The following is an 18,494-nucleotide window of genomic DNA, read 5'->3' as shown; positions in this document are numbered from 1 at the left end:
CAGCTAAACTGTCCTGACTCCTATTTTAAAGAGGTTTATTAAAAAAAATTTTTTTAAAAAAAAGCTACAACTAAACAGCTAATTAAAAAAAAAGTCATCTGATGCTGTATCCCATTACACACACAAAACAAGAACCATGTCAAAGCAGTAAATACAAGATACACATGGACTTTAGGACGCACCACGGACAATGATCATGACCAGGTAATCTTCTTCAGATTTGGCCAGTGCCTTGGCAGGAGAATCCAGGAACTGCTGGGAGAATTCACAAGGTGGGAAGGCATGTAGGACCCCGGTGTTTTCCTTGTCTTTGTTGCCCCCCACAGGAAGGCTAATCACCCCAGCTGCCTGCTTTTGCTTTAAATAGGACACGAGGTTCCTAAGTGGCCTCTGAGTGGAGCTGGCAGTGTCTGTCGTGGCCGAAGAGGAGGAGGACCGGCTCTGGCTCTCAGAACTTCCAGGCACAGCCAGTAGAATGGCATAACCATTAGGCCCTGCCACTTTGATGCGTCGAGTTACTTCATCCAACTTGGGCTGGTCCAAACGGAGACGCTGAGTGATCTTCAGCTGAGCCACTTTGCCTCCAGTGGAACCCTCCACAAGAAGACTGCTGGCCACTTGGAGGTCGCCCTGCAACAGATGCATGTTGGAAGGAAAGTTGCTGTTCTTCAACAGAAGCATTCCTTGCCAGGCCAAGCAGAGTTTTGGAGAAGCTGCTGCTGCTGCTGCTGCAGGGGCTGCGCCCCCATCCTGTTTCTGGGCAGGGGACTTGAGCTTTGATGAAGCAGTGCTGGAGCTGGGCGCACTCCCATCAGACCGGTCTTCCTTTTTCAGAGGGCTCTTTCCCTCAGTGGGAGCAGCTGTCCGGTGCTTCCTATCCCGCTCGGCTGATGCAGAGTTTTTACGGTCCCGCTTGTCACCCTGGCTCTTCTCCAAACTACCTCGTCTGTCTCTGACTGGAGAAGACCGTTCCAGGAGTAAGAGACGGGAGGATCTATCGTTGTCACTGTTGTAACGATCCCGACTGCTGCTCAGCTCTGGACTGCGGTCAGGAGAAGGAGCACAGTGATGTTTCCGTGGCCGCTCGCTCTCAGGCGACCTATCCAGATGGCGTCCTCCGCTGTCATCCGGCAGTCTCCGCTTCCGAGACTGGTCTCTGCTGCTGGGCAGCTCCCGATCACCTCTGTCCCGGTCCAAGGACCAGCCATCCCGCCTGCGATCCAGGCTATCCAGCGGCTCGTAAGCAGTCCCGGCAGTAGCTGCAGTCCGCGTGCTGCGCTCCCGGACCGGAGGTGGGGGTGGCACCCAGTCAGAATCGGAATAAAGGTCCCTATCCCGATCTCTGTACAGTAAGGGTGGTGTCCTATCGCGGGCACCCCGCAAAGGGTCAGGCGCTCGATGTCCAAAAGCATCTGTCACCAGTTCGTAGTGAGTCAAAGGCAGAGGCTGCAGATACTGTTGCTGGTAACGATGTTCTGTGTCGGCAAAGTCTACTCTAAGGCGACGATCTGGGCCACCAAGTGGAAAGCCCCGCATGTGGGTCCAGGCAGCATGAGCTGCGTCCAGACTTTCATACTGAATATACGCCCAACTATCACCTTTTCGGTAGTCTATGGTGCGTATGGTGCCAAACCGATCAAACTCTCGTGCCAGGGCAGCAAGTGGCACCCAAGGTCCCAGGCCGCCTACCCAGAGGCGAGTGGTGGGTGTCGCTTTACCATAACCAATTTTAATAGGATTCCGAATAATAATTTTGCCGGACATTGCTAGTTTGGCCCGGTGAGACATGTCCAGGTTCTCAAATTTGAGAAAACCATATGTACTGGTCTGGCCACGAGAAGGCCTCTTGATGTCGACTTCAGTGATAACGCCAAAGCGGTCAAAAGCCCTTCTCAAGTCACTCTCTGTCACAGTGATGTCTAGGTTGCCCAAGAAAAGCGTCCGGTTGGCCCGCTGATCATCCTCGGGGGAAATCTCGTCCACATCTCTGAAAGGGGCAGCACCTGCTCCAGCTCCCACCCTGGGCTCAAGACTGTATGCTGGACGCACTCTCTCATAGAACGGGTAGTCTCGTTCTCTCTCCAGCTCTCTGGGCAGCGGTGGTGGAGGCGGAGGGGGCAAGCGGCCCAGCGCCAACTGCTGCAACCGGTAGTCTCTGTATCCCAAGGCGGCGCCACCAGGAGAAAGCGCTCTCTGGCCACCACCTCCTCCAGGAGGGTGCCGGTGACCACCGACCGAGGCCCCGACCACGCTGGCCGACTGAGGGTACGCATCTTTGTCTAAAGGCGAGCGGCTGCGACGCCGGCTCACGTACACGGCTTCTATCTTCAGGGGCCGGTCATAGAGCACCAGGCGGCCTCTAGCATGCTTGGCCGCCCGCGCGTCCTCTGACCGCCGGAAGTTCACAAAGGCTACCCGCTCATCCCCGCTGCCGGAACCCGAGAGATGGCTGATTTTGACACTTACATCACCGAAGCGTTTGAACTCGTGAAACAGACCGTCCTCCACCGCTTCGTCGCTCAGCTGGGACCCCAATTCGCTGATCTTGAGGGTCTTGTATTCCCCGCCGTCGGGAGCCGAAGAGGCGGCCCCTGAGGAACGTGACTCCCCGCCTCCACCCCGGGAGCTGCTGCGCGACTCGCCCCCGCCTGAAGAATTTTTGGTGCTCGGGGAGCTGTAACTATGCATGCGGCTACTGGAGCTGCCCCCACCGGTGTCATACTCGCGGCTACCACCTCGGCTGCTCGACTTGTCCAGGTGAAGGCTCCGCCGCGACCCGCCGCCGCTGTCGATCTTTCCGCTGCTGCTACCATTGCTGCCACCAGAGCCCCCCAACTTCTTGCTCCGCTCCCCGCCGCGAGAAGTCGAGTCCTCACCACCACGGGAGCGTTTGGCCTTGACTGGAGAGCGTTCTTTTCCCTTCATGGCTGCGGGTCCTCGGAGGTCGTCTCCGCGGAGCAGATTAACCCGCCGCCCCGCGCTCGTTTCACACAGCGGAACCGCACGCCGCCATCTTGGACTCCGCCGCGGCGAAGGATCCCGCCCCGAAATCCTCATTGGTCAATTAGCTTTCTCTCCTACAGTCTCATTGGGAAAATAATTTGTCTATCTTCACATCTCCCCGCGCTCCGGGAAGGCGCCCGCCCAACCACTGTTACAGGACTCCCGACGCACTAGTCCGAGTTCCTCATTGGTTACCTTCGTTGTCTATCTTAACGGTTCCTCGCGCCAGGCCGTAGCTCCGCCCCTCGCACTCAGGTCACTTGACCAAAAGTCTGAAGGCTTTGATTGGGCACAGAGTCTGCTCTGTAACGGTACTTCTGCGCAGTGAAAACAGCGGTCCCGCCTCCTCGCGCCTCTCATTGGCTGGTGGCCCCGTCCTTTATCCCGTTATTTGGGAAGCCAGACCAGCCGCTGTGGCGTGTTTTTTTTTTTTTTTTTTTCCCGAAAGGCCGGATCTTGGCGATCTCGCGAGAGAGAGCGCTCCTTGTCTCACTTTCTCTCACCCCCTCTTCCAACTCCGGTGGCGGCCGAAAGAAGTTTAAATCTGATTGGAAGTTGATGAGAAACTCGATAGGCTGAAGTAACTGTCCGTCACTCGCTTAAGTAGGCCCGCAGGCGGAGAAGGCCGGCTGCGGACGGACGAGTCCAACACGCACTGCCGGGCGACGTCACTTGGATGTCGCGAGATAGTGACCGTGAACCAGGCCCGCCTCCTCGCGCGGTCGGCGCTCTCCCCTCGAACGCGTTCGGTCCGCCGGCATATTCGGCTGTGCTTCTACAAAGTTTTCAAAACTTCTGGCTTCCCACCGTCCTACCTGTGCCGGACCAGGGGCTGGGCAAGTCCTGCGGCTGCTCGGGACCCTTGCAGTCTCTCAGGAAGCCGTTCCGGGCCACCCAGCGGACAGCAGCTCGTCCCTCTGGCCGCTAGGTGAATAGCCTGAAAAAGCCCCACCTCCCGTGCGCGGAGAAGCGCCGCCCGCGGTCACTGGGGCCCGCGGGGCAGGCCGGGGCCGGGAGTTCAAGGTTCACCGAGCTGTGGGTCACGCGAACGCCCGGGGGCGGTGCTGACTTGGGGAGCCCTGAGGGCCAGGAAGCGGCGCTGAGGACGCTACCCTCACCAGAGAGCCCGGCTTCCGCAGGTGCTGGCCGCTGTTGCCTAAGTACTCCGGGTAGAAATCGTTCCTGGCTGTTTGAGTTTGTATTCTGCTGTCTCAGTATCATACGCAGCACTTCCCTGCTTCAGATGATCAAGTGAATTATCTATGCTCCATACAGATATACCACAAACACACACCCCTCCCTGCCCCTTGGCTTGTACCTGCAGGGACCAAGGTTATTCGGCATGTAGAACACTGCCATCCACCTTGCTCCCCTTCGAATCTTTTAGGCTCCTTCAGTCTTTATTGGTTGCAAAACTCACTTTTGCGTCTTTCATAAACCTTCGTTGTGCAAAACTAGAGAACACCTGTTCAAAAGCACTGGTTGATAGGAGATTATGATAGAAGAACTATCTCATATATTCATGTGTTTTTGGCAATGTTTGTAGAAATTTCTTTGAAAATTTTATGGGAAATTGTTACTACATTGGTCCTAAAGAGGAAAACAGAGTCTGCAGTAAAAGACTTAATTTTACCTTGCATGATATATTTTTTTAAAGATTTATTTATTTTTATTACAATGTCAGATATACAGAGAGGAAGATCTTCCATGCCAATCCAAAGCCAGGATCCAGGAACTTCTTCCAGGTTTCCCACAGGGATGCAGGGTCCCAAGGCTTTGGGCTGTCCTCCACTGCTGTCCCAGGCCACAAGCAGGGAGCTGGATGGGAAGTGGAGCTACTGGGATTAGAAACCAGCGCCCATATGGGATCAAGGGGAGGACTTTGGCTGCTAGGCCACACCGCCGGGCCTTGCATGATATTTTTTTAAGTTTAGGGGTGGGCATCTGTGAGGCAACAGGTTAAACTGCCTGTTGCTGGCTTGTATCTTGTGTCAGAGTGCCACCCTTGAGTCCTGGCCACTCTACTTCCCATCTAGCTTCTTACTAATGCACCCAAGTAGTTGAGAAAGCACAAGAACAGCAGTGGAGTTCCAGCTTCCTGGCTTCACTTGGCTCAGCCATGGCTGTTGTGGGCATTTAAGGAGTGAGCTATTGGATGGAAGATCTCTCTTTCTTTCTTTCAAGATTTACTTGTTTTTATTAGAGAGTCAGATTTACAAAGAGAAGGCAGAAAGAAAGATCTTCCATCCACTGGTTTACTCCCCAAGAGGACCCTACAGCCAAAGCTGAGCTGATGTGATGCCAGGAGCTAGGAGTTTTTTCCAGGTCTCCCGTGTGGGTGAAGGGTCCCAAGACTTTGGGGTCGTCCTCGACTGCTTTCCCAAACCACAAGCAGGGAGCTGGAAGGAGAGTGGAGCAGCCAGGACACCAACCAACACCCATATGGGATCCTGGCACGTACAAGGCAATGATTTAGCCACTAGGTTATTCCATCAGGTGTGGAAGATCTCACTTTCTGTGTCACTCCACCTTTCAAATAAGTAAATATGTATTTTAAAGTTTATTATATATATATATGTATATATATAACTACTCTTTGAATTTTAAAAAAGAAAATTATTCTTAGCTTTCCTGAAACTGTTATATTAAAAAAGTTAAAAATATGCAAAAGAGGGTGCTAGGATTGTGGCTCAGAAGGGTAAGTCAGCACTTGCTATGCCAGCATCCCTTTTCTGAGTGCTGGTTGGAGTCCTGATGTGTTCTGTTTCTGATCCAGCTTCTGCTAATGCAACTGGAAAGGCAGAAAATGATGACCCAAGTGCTTGAGCTCCCTGTCACCCATATGTTTTTGGCTCCTGGCTTTTGATCTGGGTCAACTCCAGTCAGAGGCCATTTGAGGGAACCAACAAGTGGAAGATTGTCTCTCTGCCACTCCCTGTCTTGCTGTGTCACTCTACCTTTCAAATAAATAAATTGGAAAATACAAAAGTAGAATGGTATAGAGATCTCCCACGTGTCTAACACCCAAATTTAATAATTATGAAACAATGTCAGTATAGGCACAGGGACTAAAGTCTTCACCTTGCATGTGCTGGGATCCCATATGGGTGCCAGTTCATATCCTGGCTGCTCCACTTTCCTTCCACTTCCCAGTCTGTGGCCTGGGAAGGCAGTAGAAGATGGCCCAAAGCCTTGGGACCCTGCACCCTCATGGGAGACCCTGAAGAAGCTCCTGGCTCCTGCCTTCAAATTGGTTCAGCTCCTGCCATAGCAGCCGCTTGGGGAATGAATCAGGAGATGGAAGATCTTTCTCTTTGTATCTCCTTCTCTCTGTAAATCTGACTTTCCAATAAGAAAAGTAATATCAATATATTTTACATTCCAGACCTGGAACCAGTCATTTCTCCAAGAAGTTCTAGTTCCTATCAGAGGGAAATGGTTTTTAAAAATAAAAGTCTGGATGCCAGGCAATAAGACACATTTTTTTTAAAACAATTAAAAAAAAACTTTACATAGGGGATTTTAATATATTTTAAACTTACATTAACATTGAAATAGAAGGTGAGCCATAAACTTATTATTTAATATTCAATCCAGATCAGTCAGACTGCAGAGTGATTATTTGGGGCCTAAAGTGATATGCTTAGATGACTTACTGATCAAAGCAAATGACTGTCCAAATCATTAGACTTCCTTACACTTTATGATAGTTGAAGATACACAAGAGTTGAGGGAGAGAATTCAGAGAGCTGATCAGGCCCAGTGTGTGGGGCAGTACTTGAAGCAGGTGGCTTAGGAGCTTGCAGCTTGAATAAGCCAGGAGCCGGATGAAGGTTATTACTGCCCACAGCTGGCTGCACAAAGGGATGATAGCCTCCCTGAAGCCAACAGGACTGGAAAGTTTAATATTTAGATGAAAACCTTTAATTAACATGAGTGATTTGTTTTCATGTCCCTTGTGTTCTTTAGAACGTGAATCTGCATGGTCCGGTTCTGACAGCCTGTTTTCACAAAGATGCTTTACCGAGGTCTGAGAAAGGGTAGGTAAACCTGAGTTTAGAGGGCCAGGACTTTGAGTTGTACTTTTGGTGTTGGTGGTGCAGTTATTGACATGTACTCCAGCTTTTGTCTTGTGATCAGTAACCATGTTTGTAACAAAAACAAGTGATGTGGGAATCTTTTGGTGGTCCTGAAAACAGTTAATCAACCAACAGATTCCCTGAACAGCATGGTAACATGTTGAGCCTTATCTCCTTTCAGTGCTCTGCCAAACACCAAGAAATAATGTAGGAAAAAAGCTGCCTTACCCCTATCTCAAAAGCATCATCTTAGACCTTTGCAGCTGTATGACTCAAAACCCTAAAGATACACAGCGCCATGGTCATGAATAGCTCTAGAAATTTCCATCACCTGTAAAATCAGTTACAGATTTAAAAGGGAAAAGACAAAAACTATGCACATGGAAGGAAACATCACAAATATGGTATGTTTCAACCAAATCTTTTCCTTGCATTCTCTTCTTTCCTGGTTTTACTGTTTGTACAATCTCAGTACACACAGAGACAGTTGTGCTTGCAGTAAGAAATTCATCTTGGGAGCTGAGGGCCATTTGATTTCCTGGCAGATGAAAAAATTTATAAAGCTGGGGATTGGAAAGTTTTTCATACATGTAATACTACATTAGACTTTGCAATTTCATTTCTATAAAGTGATTGGCATCTTGACAGAAAGGTTGATTTTGTTTGTGTGAAGAAAATGTATGCTTTACCAGTAGACATATATTTCAGTTCTCAAAATAACAATCATTTAGGACCCAGTTTGCATTTCAAGGAGGCTTACTTATTTGTGGATTATGGCTTTTCTAAAAACAGGTTTATTAATATGTAATTTATATACCATAAAGTTCATTCATTTAAAATATGCAATTATGTAGTTTTTTTTAAAAATTTATTTATTTATTTATACTGTAACAGCAGATATAGAGAAAGAGCTTCTGTCTGCTGGTTCACTCCCCAAGTGGCTGCCATAGGCAGAGCTGAACTGATCTGAAACCAGGAGACAGGAGCTTCTTCCTAGTCTCCCACACTGGTGCAGAGTCCCAAAGCTTTGAGCCATCCTCTATTGTTTTCCTAGGCCACAAGCAGGGAACTGGATGGGAAGTGGGGCTGCCAGGACACAAATTGGCGCCCATATGGGATCCCAGGCAGGGAATTTAGGTCTGGGGCACACCACTCTGGCTCCTAGATTTAGGGGGATGAGGGTTGACTAGGGAAGAGGTTCTGGGCACATATTGCAGTAGGAGTGGCTGAGGGCACGTTTAACAGGGAAGGAGGGACTTCTGTGGTCTTCCATGGACCAGCCACCACACTTGCAGGTAGGCAAGGGAGCTGAGATGGAGGCAGATTTAGAAAGAGATACACAGCCTGGCAGTAGTGGAATGTCAGCAGAGAAGCCAGGGAAAGGTGAATGTTTGCAGCTTTGTAAGTGTGCCCAGGTTATTCATTGCGTGTCTCTTAGGATAACTTATATTGTTGGGGAAGCTGGGACATAGGTCTTCAGCTTAATGGATGGACTTGAGGGAAATGTCCGTTTGTTCTGAAGAACCTAGGCGTTTTCTGCCTTTTGTGATTCTGCCTTAATGGCTTGGCTGGGGGCTGTGTGAACCTCAGGCCTGATAGTCTACGTGACACCCGGCAGGACACCTGGCAGGTCACGTAGGCAGACCACTCCTCAGGAAGGAGGTACCTGGTGTTTGATAAGATTCACAGCCCAATAGCTCATTGATTTGTACTTTTTGAAAATTGCTTGTTTCAAACCCACCAATAGAAGCCTGCTAAGTCATGACTGTATAATTAATAGCCTAAAATGTATAAGAACTGGGGGGCTTGTGCTCTCGGCCCCTTCCCTTGGCTCTTCTGGCTGGCGCTTCTTTTGTCCTCCTTGTGGATCCTTGCAGCCTCGGCTGCAGCTGCCCCTCCCCCGCCCAGCCATGCTGGGCTGGGGGAGGTCGCTGGGTTGCCTAGGCTAACCTGAATAAACCACCTTTTTGCCTCAGCACCGACTTCAGACTTGATGATTATCTGGGGGTTTCAAAAACCGGCACAACAGTTCCTCTTGGGGTTATGATTGATTAGATTATGATTGGTTGGATTGCCATATGGACTTGTGATTTGCTGTTTTTTTTTTTTTAAAAAAAAAGATTTATTTTTACTGGAAAGGCGATATACAGAGAGGAGAGACAGAAAGGAAGATCTTCTATCCGATGATTCACTCCCCAGGCAGCCGCAATGGCTAGAGCTGAGCCAATCCAAAGCCAGGAGCCTCTTCCGGGTTTCCTATGCAGGTGCAGGGTCCCAAAGCTTTGAGCCGTCCTTGCCAGCTTTCCCGGGCCACAGGCAGGGAGCTGGATAGGAAGCAGGGCTGCCGGGATTAGAACCGGTGCCCATATGGGATCCCGGGCATGGAAGGCAAGGACCTTAACCACTGCGCCATCACACCGGGCCCTTGATTTGCTATTTTTAATGGGCTATTATCACCAAGCTTGGTTAATAAAGACTCCTTACTAAACCTTAAAAGAAAAAAAAAAAGAAAAAAATACACAAAGGAAGATCTTCCATCCGACGATTCACTCCCCAAGTGAGTGCAACAGTTGAAGGCGAGCTGATCCTAAACCAAGAGCCAGGAGCTTCTTCCAGGTCTCCCACCCAGGTGCAAGGACCCAAGGCCTTGGGCTATCCTCTACTGCCTTCCTAGGTAACAAGCAGGGAGCTGGATGGGAAGTTGAGGAGCCAGGACATGAACTAGTACCCATATGGGAACCTGGTGGTTGCAAGGTGAGGATTTAACCACTAGGCTACCGCATCTGACCCGTAACTCTGCCTTTCAGATGAACAGTGAATTTTTTTCCTTGATTTACTTGATTTATTACTTGACCAAAAGTACAGATTGCTTCTTAGTATTTAGCTCCAAAGAGGTTACACCTGAAAGGGTGAGGAAGCACAGAGTAACCAGCTGGCATCTGGAAGGAAGCTGAGAGCTGCTGTCCACCTCCCAGATGTTCATCTCCTCATTGCTGCTGCTGCTCACTCACTCTAGCCATGGAACACCAGCTGGGAAACAATGGACTCCTCATCTTCCCGGTTCCTGAGTGCCATGACTGCTCTTTCTTTGTGGGGAAGGCTTGTTGTCATTTGTCTGTTTTGCCTTTTGTCTGAGACTTGGCAGTTGGCTCAGTCATGATTGCTGCGGAGTTTGTATGCTGTTGGCATATTAGGCACTTGCTGACTAGAAAAGTTTTATGTAATAAGTTCATGTTACTATGGTGTCAGATGAAAGACCTCCAAGTTGAGTTCCACTACTGTACATGCTCAGAATCTCAAAATCTTCCTCCAGATCAGACTCCTCCAGTTGTTCAGTAGAGTCAGTGAATTCTGCCCCAGTCATTGTCACTTCTGGTTTGCCTGGAGGTTCAAAGGGAGACCAGTATGATGGATGTTTCTGAACTAATTCAAACATCGTTAAATTCTCCTTTATTCTGAACAACGCTACAACAGTTATCAAACTCTTTTTCTTCTTTGCGGAAAAATCCCAATGCCACAGAAGGATTCAGGTTCAAAGTATTCACTGAGGGGGTTACTGCAGGCAATGGAAAGTCTGGCCATCAACTGTTCCATTCTCCTCAGTATCAACAAAGGTCTGGATTGTATGAGGGTCCAAGAATATGAGCTCATTACCTAAGAATCCTAAGAAATAATAGGCATTATTTGGTTTTCCTCCTAATGCCCCTAAAGACTGTGTCATCTTAAAACACTCTTTGAATGTGTCAACATAGACAGGATTGATTTAGTTTATGCCCAGCTGGAGGGGCCAATGAGTAGCAGGGGTTTCCAGGCTGGGCAGCAGGCATATGTGCCCTTACTCTGGTTCGAAACAGCCAGAGACTCAGGGGACCTTTCGCCAGGGGTGCCAGTGCTCAAGGGAAGGACACAGCACATTTTTTTTTTTGGTATCTTCAATGACCACTGTATTATCAATTGAAACATAAACAGCCAAGGAACTCCATTCATCAAATAAAGCAAGTTTTTTTTTTAACACCTGTGCAGCTGTATTTGGTCCAAACCATTCACCCATTGATTTCCCTTCTCCTACATCCATTTGCGCCATTTGATGAATAGAGTAGCAACAGTCTTTTCTGTCTACAAAGCACTGTAGGGATTCATTGATATTCTTTGGGTTGTTCTTTTCGTTTCTCCCAGTTCCAGTCCCTTCCCAAGTGTCTACAGATGAGGGCTTGAGCCAGCATCATCTGTCCACAACGTAGCATACAACCCAGCCAGCATCTGATGAAGGACCAGTTCCTCCAATTGGTGAAAATTTTCTTCTGTATACTATAGACGTGCACTTATATCAGACAACAGCTTAGATTTTTCTGTTTTAAGGTGATGCTGCTTGCCCAATATCCATACCAGCTCATCTGTATCCGGAAATTCTTCTAGGTAGTCAGTGAAAATTGTAATCTGTTTTTCATACATGGACAAAACGGACTTCATTCTTCAGCTGTCATCCTGGGCCAATTCCACTGGCAACTTGACTACCAAACAAGTGAATCTTAACCAAAATGAACAAACAAAACAAAACAAAGCAACCCCCCCCCAAAAAAAAAAGAAAAAGAAAAAAACCACTGGAAGCATCACATTAATAATCCACTAATAGCTCAAAGGGGAAAAATATTCTCACCTGTACACAAAGTACTGCAAGCTGAAAGTACATTTATTTTAGTTAGCTGAAAAATCAGAAGGTGAGAAAAACGGGGAGAACAGGTATTAGGCCAGCCAATAGTCTTTCTCCTACCAAGTGGGTGAATTACATGACAAATGCATGTAGAGATTAAGGTGTGTATAGGAGTTCAATTAAAACATGTTATTACATGATTTCACTTACATTATCTAATTTGATCCTCACGGTAATCATGCGAATCAGGACAAATAGGTTATCTTAATTGCAGATTAAGAACCTAAGACTCAGGCATTAATTATAGTAGCTTTGGCGTTTGTTTTGTTTGCTTAAGAGGCAATGGAGTAAAAAAAAAAAAAAACAGCATTGGTAACATTTGGGAGTCTTCAGACAGAATCTATCCCCATACAGTCCTATAATCCTGAGACTTTCCTAGACTGGCATATAAATCTCCAAGGCATAGGTCAGAGTTAAGGACCACTGACTGTCACTTTGGCACATTTGTCACTGTCCCTTGTGAACCAGGTCCTGTAAATAATGTAACTCTTGGGCAGTAGCTTCAGCTTCCTTTTAGCAGGAATGTGAGTGAGCAAATACATGAGCCACTCATCAACAGATAGTGAAAAATAAAACTGGCCTTCATTTAGCATGTACTATATGCCAAGCACGCGACTTAAAACTTTTCTTACATTAACTTACTTCACCATGACAGCTAGTCCCAGGTAGGCTTCCAAAACCCTTTTTACAACCAAAGAAACCGGGGCTCACAGATTCAACATATTTTAAAAGTATTTAAGAATAGGTACATCTAGAAGGTTTTTTTTTCCCTACAGTCCTTACAAATTATGGGTGTACTACTTCTTGCCTAACCAGTATCTGTTCTTTTCTTTTCTGTGGTGAATCTGTACATATTAGTCAGCTTTTCCTTTGTTCACAGATACCTGAGAAGAACTTCTCAGGAAGGATGTCTTATTTGTCACAGGGTGTGAGAAAGATCATGCCAGACAAGTCTAGGATGTATTAAGGAACCGTTATTAACCAAGCTAGAAATTAAAAAATGCACGCACTGTGGTAATTCAGTCTGAATCAAAACCCTGAGAGGGACAAATGGTCATTACTGTAAAACCATCTGTTAAACTGAAGACCTACACCCCAGCTTAACCAGGAATATAAGTTATCCTGAGAGACATGCAGCAAACAACCTTGACACACTTACAAAACTGCAAACATTCAATTTTTCCTAGCTTCTCTGTCCATATTTCTTTACTGCTAGGTCTTACTTCTCCTGGAATCCTTGAAAGTTAACAAATTAGAAGTACAAAGTATCTTAGCAGTTGCATCTTCACTGACTCACCCAAGCAGTGCACAGAGAATACCAACAAACAGGGGCCATACTCAGGGGCTACCTCTGTCCTCAGAGTCTGTCCATGGGAATCCAGACAGCAAGCAGGTACTGGAGAAGTCAAGAGTCAAAAGTGTGGGCCTAACCCAGTAACCTAGTGGCTAAAGTCCTCACCTGGCACATGCCAGGATCCCATATGGGCACCAGTTCTAATCCCAATGGCCCTGCTTCCCATCCAGCTCCCTGATTGTGGCCTGGGAAAGCAGTAGAGGACGACTCGATGTCTTGGGACCCTGAAACCACATGGGCGACCCAGTAGAGGCTCCTGGCTTCGGATCAGCTCAGCTCCTACTGTTGCAGTCACTTGGGGAGTGAATCATTGAATGGAAGATCTTCTTCTCAGTCTCTCCTCCTCTCTGTATGTTTGACTTTCCAATAAAAATAAATAAATCTTAAAAAAAAAAAAAGAAGAAGAAGAAGAAGAAGAAGAAGAAGAGAGAGAAGCTGTGGTGACCTCACACCTGGGGACCCTGAGCTAATTCTAAAAAACATTAAAAACAACAACAACAACATCAAAAAACAATGGCCCAGGGCCCAGCACAATAGCATTGCAGTGAAAGTCCTCACCTTGAACACACCGGGATCCCATATGAGCGCCAGTTCTAATCCCAGCGGCCTCGCTCCCCATCCAGCTTCCTGCTTGTGGCCTGGGAAAGCAGTCAAAGATGGCCCAAAGCCTTGGGACCCTGCACCAGCATGGGAGACTCGGAAGAAGCTCCTGACTCCTGGCTTCAGATCGGCACAGCTACAGCCATTGCGGTCACTTGGGGAGTGAACCATTGGACAGAAAATCTTTGTCTCTCCTCCTCTCTTTATATCTATGTAATAAAAAATAAATCTATTATAAAAATTATACCTGTATATACAGATGTGTACCTATAAGCTGGGAGCAAGTATTTGAAGAAGAAACCAATATCCACTACTGATTTGAGTTTGGGAAAATGCTCAGGAACTATGTATTTGCCTGCTTTAAGAATGAGGTTGTAACCTCAGTAATTTGTGGCAACAAGAGAGTACTTCATTTGATTGTAGATAGTTTAGAGGTTAAAAATTAGATGTCTTACAAAGGAGATGGGGACTCAGGGATACTCAATGGGCAAATCTTCCAAGGTCAGAGGCAGTAAAGGCTTGATTTGCAATTCCTTGTTGGATTTTAGGCAAAATCCTCCCTGTCTCCTGGAGATCCCAATTTAAAGATGTGACAGAAATTTCACCTTCCTATCTTTCACATCTCAAATTCAAACTGGATTGTTTTTAAATCAGCAGAATAGGAATGTTTCTGTCACCAGCTGTGTTTCAAATGGCAGCAGGGTGGTGGATTCAGATATTTCTATGAGTGGTTAGCTCCTGAAGTCTGTCACCCAAATGCGATAACAATTTCTGAGATCCCAAAGGCTATTTGTGTGCCCTCTACTCTAGCTAGACATGACCAATTATGGGGGAACCCAGCCTCTCGTAACACAAGAAACCCTCCAGGAGGTGCGGGCACTAAGAGCGGGAGTGAAATCCTACAAGTGTTTACTTTTATGGAGCATGAACATAAGCAGCATTCCCATGGCATTTAAAAATAGTGGGCCTGGTGCGATAGCATAGCGGCTAAAGTCCTTGCCTTGTACATGCCGGGATCCCATATGGGCATTGGTTCTAATCCCAGCAGCTCCACTTCCCATCCAGCTCCCTGCTTGTGGCCTGGGAAAGCTGGCGAGGACAGCCCAAATCTTTGGGTCCCTGCACCCGCATGGGAGACCTGGAAGAAACTCCTGGCTCCTGGCTTTGGATTGGTTCAGCTCCAGCTCTTGCGGCTGCTTGGGGAATGAACCATCGGACGCAAGAGCTTCCTCTCTGTCTCTCCTCCTCTATGTATATCTGTCTTTCCAATAAAAATAAATAAATCTTAAAAAAAAAAAAAACCTTGGGCCCAGTGCAGTGGCCTAGAGGCTAGAGTCCTTGCCTTGAATGAGCCGGGATCCCATATGGGCACCAGTTCTAATCCCGGCAGCCCTGCTTCCCATCCAGCTCCCTGCTTGTGGCCTGGGAAAGCAGTCGAGGATGGCCCAAAGCCTTGGGACCCTGCATCCATGTGGAAGACATGGAAGAAGTTCCTGGCTCCTGACTTTGGATCAACAATGCATCGGCCGTTGCGTTCACTTGGGGAGTGAATCATCAGATGGAAGATCTTCCTTTCTGTCTCTCCTCCTCTCGTATATCTGCCTTTCCAATAAAAAAGAATATATATATATATATATATATATAATAAATAAATCTTTAAAAAAGAAAAACTTACTACAACACCACCATTATTTAAACAAGTCAGACTTTACTAAGCGTATTCTATGAGCTTTGTATAGTAAAACTACAGTGAGAAAATTGTATGCCATGATCCTTACTCAGAATTTACTTGGACAAAGATATAAAGCACGTACACTTAACACAGAAGGCACCATATAGAATCCTGATTAAGTTCCCAGCAACATTTACTAAAGGGTGAGCTTAATTTTCTTTTGCTGGGTAACCTTAGGCATGGTACTAAACATCTCTGTAAATTGAACTTTGGGGAGAAAAAATGTTTTGGGTAGGTTCTGAGATGAGATTTAATCTCCAAAGATTCCAAAAGCTTGGGAACAGGATGAAAGAGTAGTCCCTGAGAGCTTCATACTTACTGTCATTGGAAATAGATTGAATTTCCCCTTGAGAAGTTTTCAGAGGTGTTGAAAGAATTCTTGCACACAGTTGCTGTTGATGATAACTTCTATGATCCCTCCAGGCTTTGAAATTCCCAGATAAGGGAATGAATTTGTAGACACAGAGGGTAAAGAATGTGGTTACAAGTGGGTGCTAGGCTACAGAGGCCTGCGGGTTTTCTCTGGATGTCATGACAGCTGCTTCGGTGGAGCCTCTTTAGCCCTAGGACAAACGCTCCTATACAATACTTTGCTTGGGTGAATTCAGATGACACCAGACCCCCACTCCTTCAGGTTCAGAGGGAGATGTAAGGTGAAGTGGATGGGCATCCATGAGTTAGCAGGAAGCCAGAGCTGTGTGAGGAAAGATTTGATCTCTAGACGTGTGAGAATGGATTCTTTCCCACATCTGCTGCCACCTTCATTGTGGGCCACCGCACTGCCATCTTGAAACCCTTCAACGATTTCCTAATCAGCTCTCCTGGGTCTGCTGTGGCTGCCTCTCTAGTCAGTTTTCAACTCAGTAATTTGAATGATCTTTCCAAAATACACATCCGATGATGTCCATTGCTCCTCAGATAAAGACGAATATTCCCAAGATGGCCATGATTGTGCCTTTTCCTACCATTCTAGCCATACCTTGCTCCCCATCCTCCCATTGGCTTTCTCTCTGTCCCACACATCCACTGGATTCCCTTCCCGCTCCAGGGAAGTGTTCTTTTCCTGCATTGTCACAGGAATTCCTATTCATTCTTCAGATATCAGCTCCGGATCACCTTCCCAGGGCAGCCTTCCCATCCCACCGAATCCTCCTATTATAGGTTATCTTTGTGTGCTAATTGTATGCCTGGCACTGTACAAAGAACTGAGAAAAATGGTGACTAAAAAGACATACAATCCTGATCTTTTTTTTTTTTTTAAAGATTTATTTTTATTATTTTTTATTGGAAAGGCGGATATACAGAGAGGAGATACAGAGAGGAAGATCTTCCGTCCGATGATTCACTCCCCAAGTGAGCACAACGGGCCGATACTATGCCGATCCGAAGCCAGGAGCCTCTTCCGGGTCTCCCACGCGGGTGCAGGTTCCCAAAGCTTTGGGCCGTCCTCGACTGCTTTCCCAGGCCACAGGCAGGGAGCTGGAAGGGAAGCGGGGCTGCCGGGATTAGAACCGGCGCCCATATGGGATCCCGGGCGTGCAAGGCGAGGACTTAACCACTTGCGCCACCGCGCCGGGCCCACAATCCTGATCTTATGAAAACTTAGGAGTAGATATGAATCAAATACATTGAACTCCACATCATCACTGTACACATGTGAAATTGTCATTGGGATATGTGCAACTACCAAGAAATGTGAGTTTTGGTGAGCCAGGATATGAATGTTATGGCTTTTAACCAGGATTTGATCAACACAAGGCCAAAATCCAGCAAGGCAAACATGAAATCCTAAAGCTCCAAGTCTGGTAGGCTGGGCACTCTGCACCATGGGCTGCTCTCACAGGACATGGGGTGGCACCGTCTGTACAGTTTTGCTGGTCACAGCCCATATTTCAGTTCTCAAAAGCTGAAGTCTCATCTCCACAGCTCTACCAGGCACTGCAGCAACAGTGACCCCATTTTTGGGCTGGGTGCTGCCCTAGTGGAGGCTGTCTGCAGTGACTCTACCCTAACAATCAATCTGTGACAGCCAATCTGTGTGACTCTATCCTAACAACCAGTCTGTGACACTCGTTTGTCCAAAACATGCTTTAAAGCTACGTGGAGGGCCCAGTGTGGTAGCCTAGCGGCTAACGTCCTCACCTTTAATGCGCCAGGATCCTATATGGGCACCAGTTCTAATCCCAACGGCCCCACTTCCCATCCAGCTCCCTGCCTGTGACCTGAGAAAGTAGTCGAGGACGGCCCAAAGCCTGCAACTGCATGAGGAGATACAAAGATTTTCTGTCCACGGTTCATTCCCCAAGCGGCCGCAATGGCTGGGGCTAAGTCAATGTGAAGCCAGGATCCCGGAACCTCTTCTGGGTCTCCCATGCTAGGCTACTGCACCAGGCCCTCTTTAAAAAAATTTTATTTTTATTGGAAAGTCAGATATACGGAGAGAAGGAGAGACAGAGAGGAAGATTTTTCATCTGATTCACTGCCCGAGTGACCGCAATGGCCTGTGCTGCACCAATCCAAAGCCAGGAGCCAGGAACTTCTTCCATGTCTCCCACATGGATGCAGGGTCCCAAGGCTTTGAGCCATCCTCGACTGCTTTCCCAGGCCACAGGCAGGGAGCTAGATGGGAAGCAGGGCTGCCAGGATTAGAACTGGTGCTCATATGGGATCCTGGTGCATTCAACGCAAGGACTCACTGGGCCCTAATTTACTGAATTATTTGAAAGAAAGAGTTTTAGAGATAGAAGGATAGAAAGATTTTTCACCTGCTGACTCACTCCCCAATAGGCCCCAACAATCAGGTCGTGGTCAGCCTAAAGCCAAGAGCCAAGAGCTTCTTCCAGGTCTCTAACACAGGTGCAGGGGCTCAAACACTTGAGTCTTCCGCTGCTTCCCCAGGCACAGTAGCAGGGAGCTATATTAGAAGTGGAGCAGCTAGGACTCCAGCTAGTGCCATATGGTATGCCGGTATTGCAGGCATTAAGCCACAGGCTGTGAATTTTCCAAATCTTTTTG

General features: G+C 47.3%; 1 protein-coding gene and 1 pseudogene across 5 annotated transcripts in view; both read right to left on the bottom strand.

The window, feature by feature from the left end:
* Positions 1–3,988, bottom strand: part of RBM15 (RNA binding motif protein 15) — a 34,875-nt gene extending 30,887 nt beyond the window's left edge. For 4 of the 5 annotated variants that reach the window (XR_005885751.1, XR_005885752.1, XR_005885754.1 and 1 more), the window contains exon 1: positions 183–3,988. Coding sequence is in view for 1 of the 5 variants with exons in the window: in XM_040999108.1 (XP_040855042.1) it covers positions 183–3,057 (2,875 nt within the window). In the remaining 4 variants the exon portion in view is untranslated. Of the gene's footprint in view, positions 1–178 lie in introns of all 5 variants that reach the window. The other variant, XR_005885753.1, reaches the window with a different exon arrangement.
* A 3,220-nt stretch (positions 3,989–7,208) lies between these two features.
* On the bottom strand, positions 7,209–11,563 carry LOC121168377 (annotated as a pseudogene).
* Positions 11,564–18,494: the final 6,931 nt, after the last annotated feature.

Source organism: Ochotona curzoniae, unplaced genomic scaffold (assembly GCF_017591425.1).
Source record: "Ochotona curzoniae isolate NIBS_2020 unplaced genomic scaffold, NIBS_Ocur_1.0 scaffold_1037, whole genome shotgun sequence".
Classification (NCBI taxonomy): domain Eukaryota; kingdom Metazoa; phylum Chordata; class Mammalia; order Lagomorpha; family Ochotonidae; genus Ochotona; species Ochotona curzoniae.
Note: the sequence above shows the minus strand (reverse complement) of the source record. Positions and strands in the feature narration are given on the sequence as shown.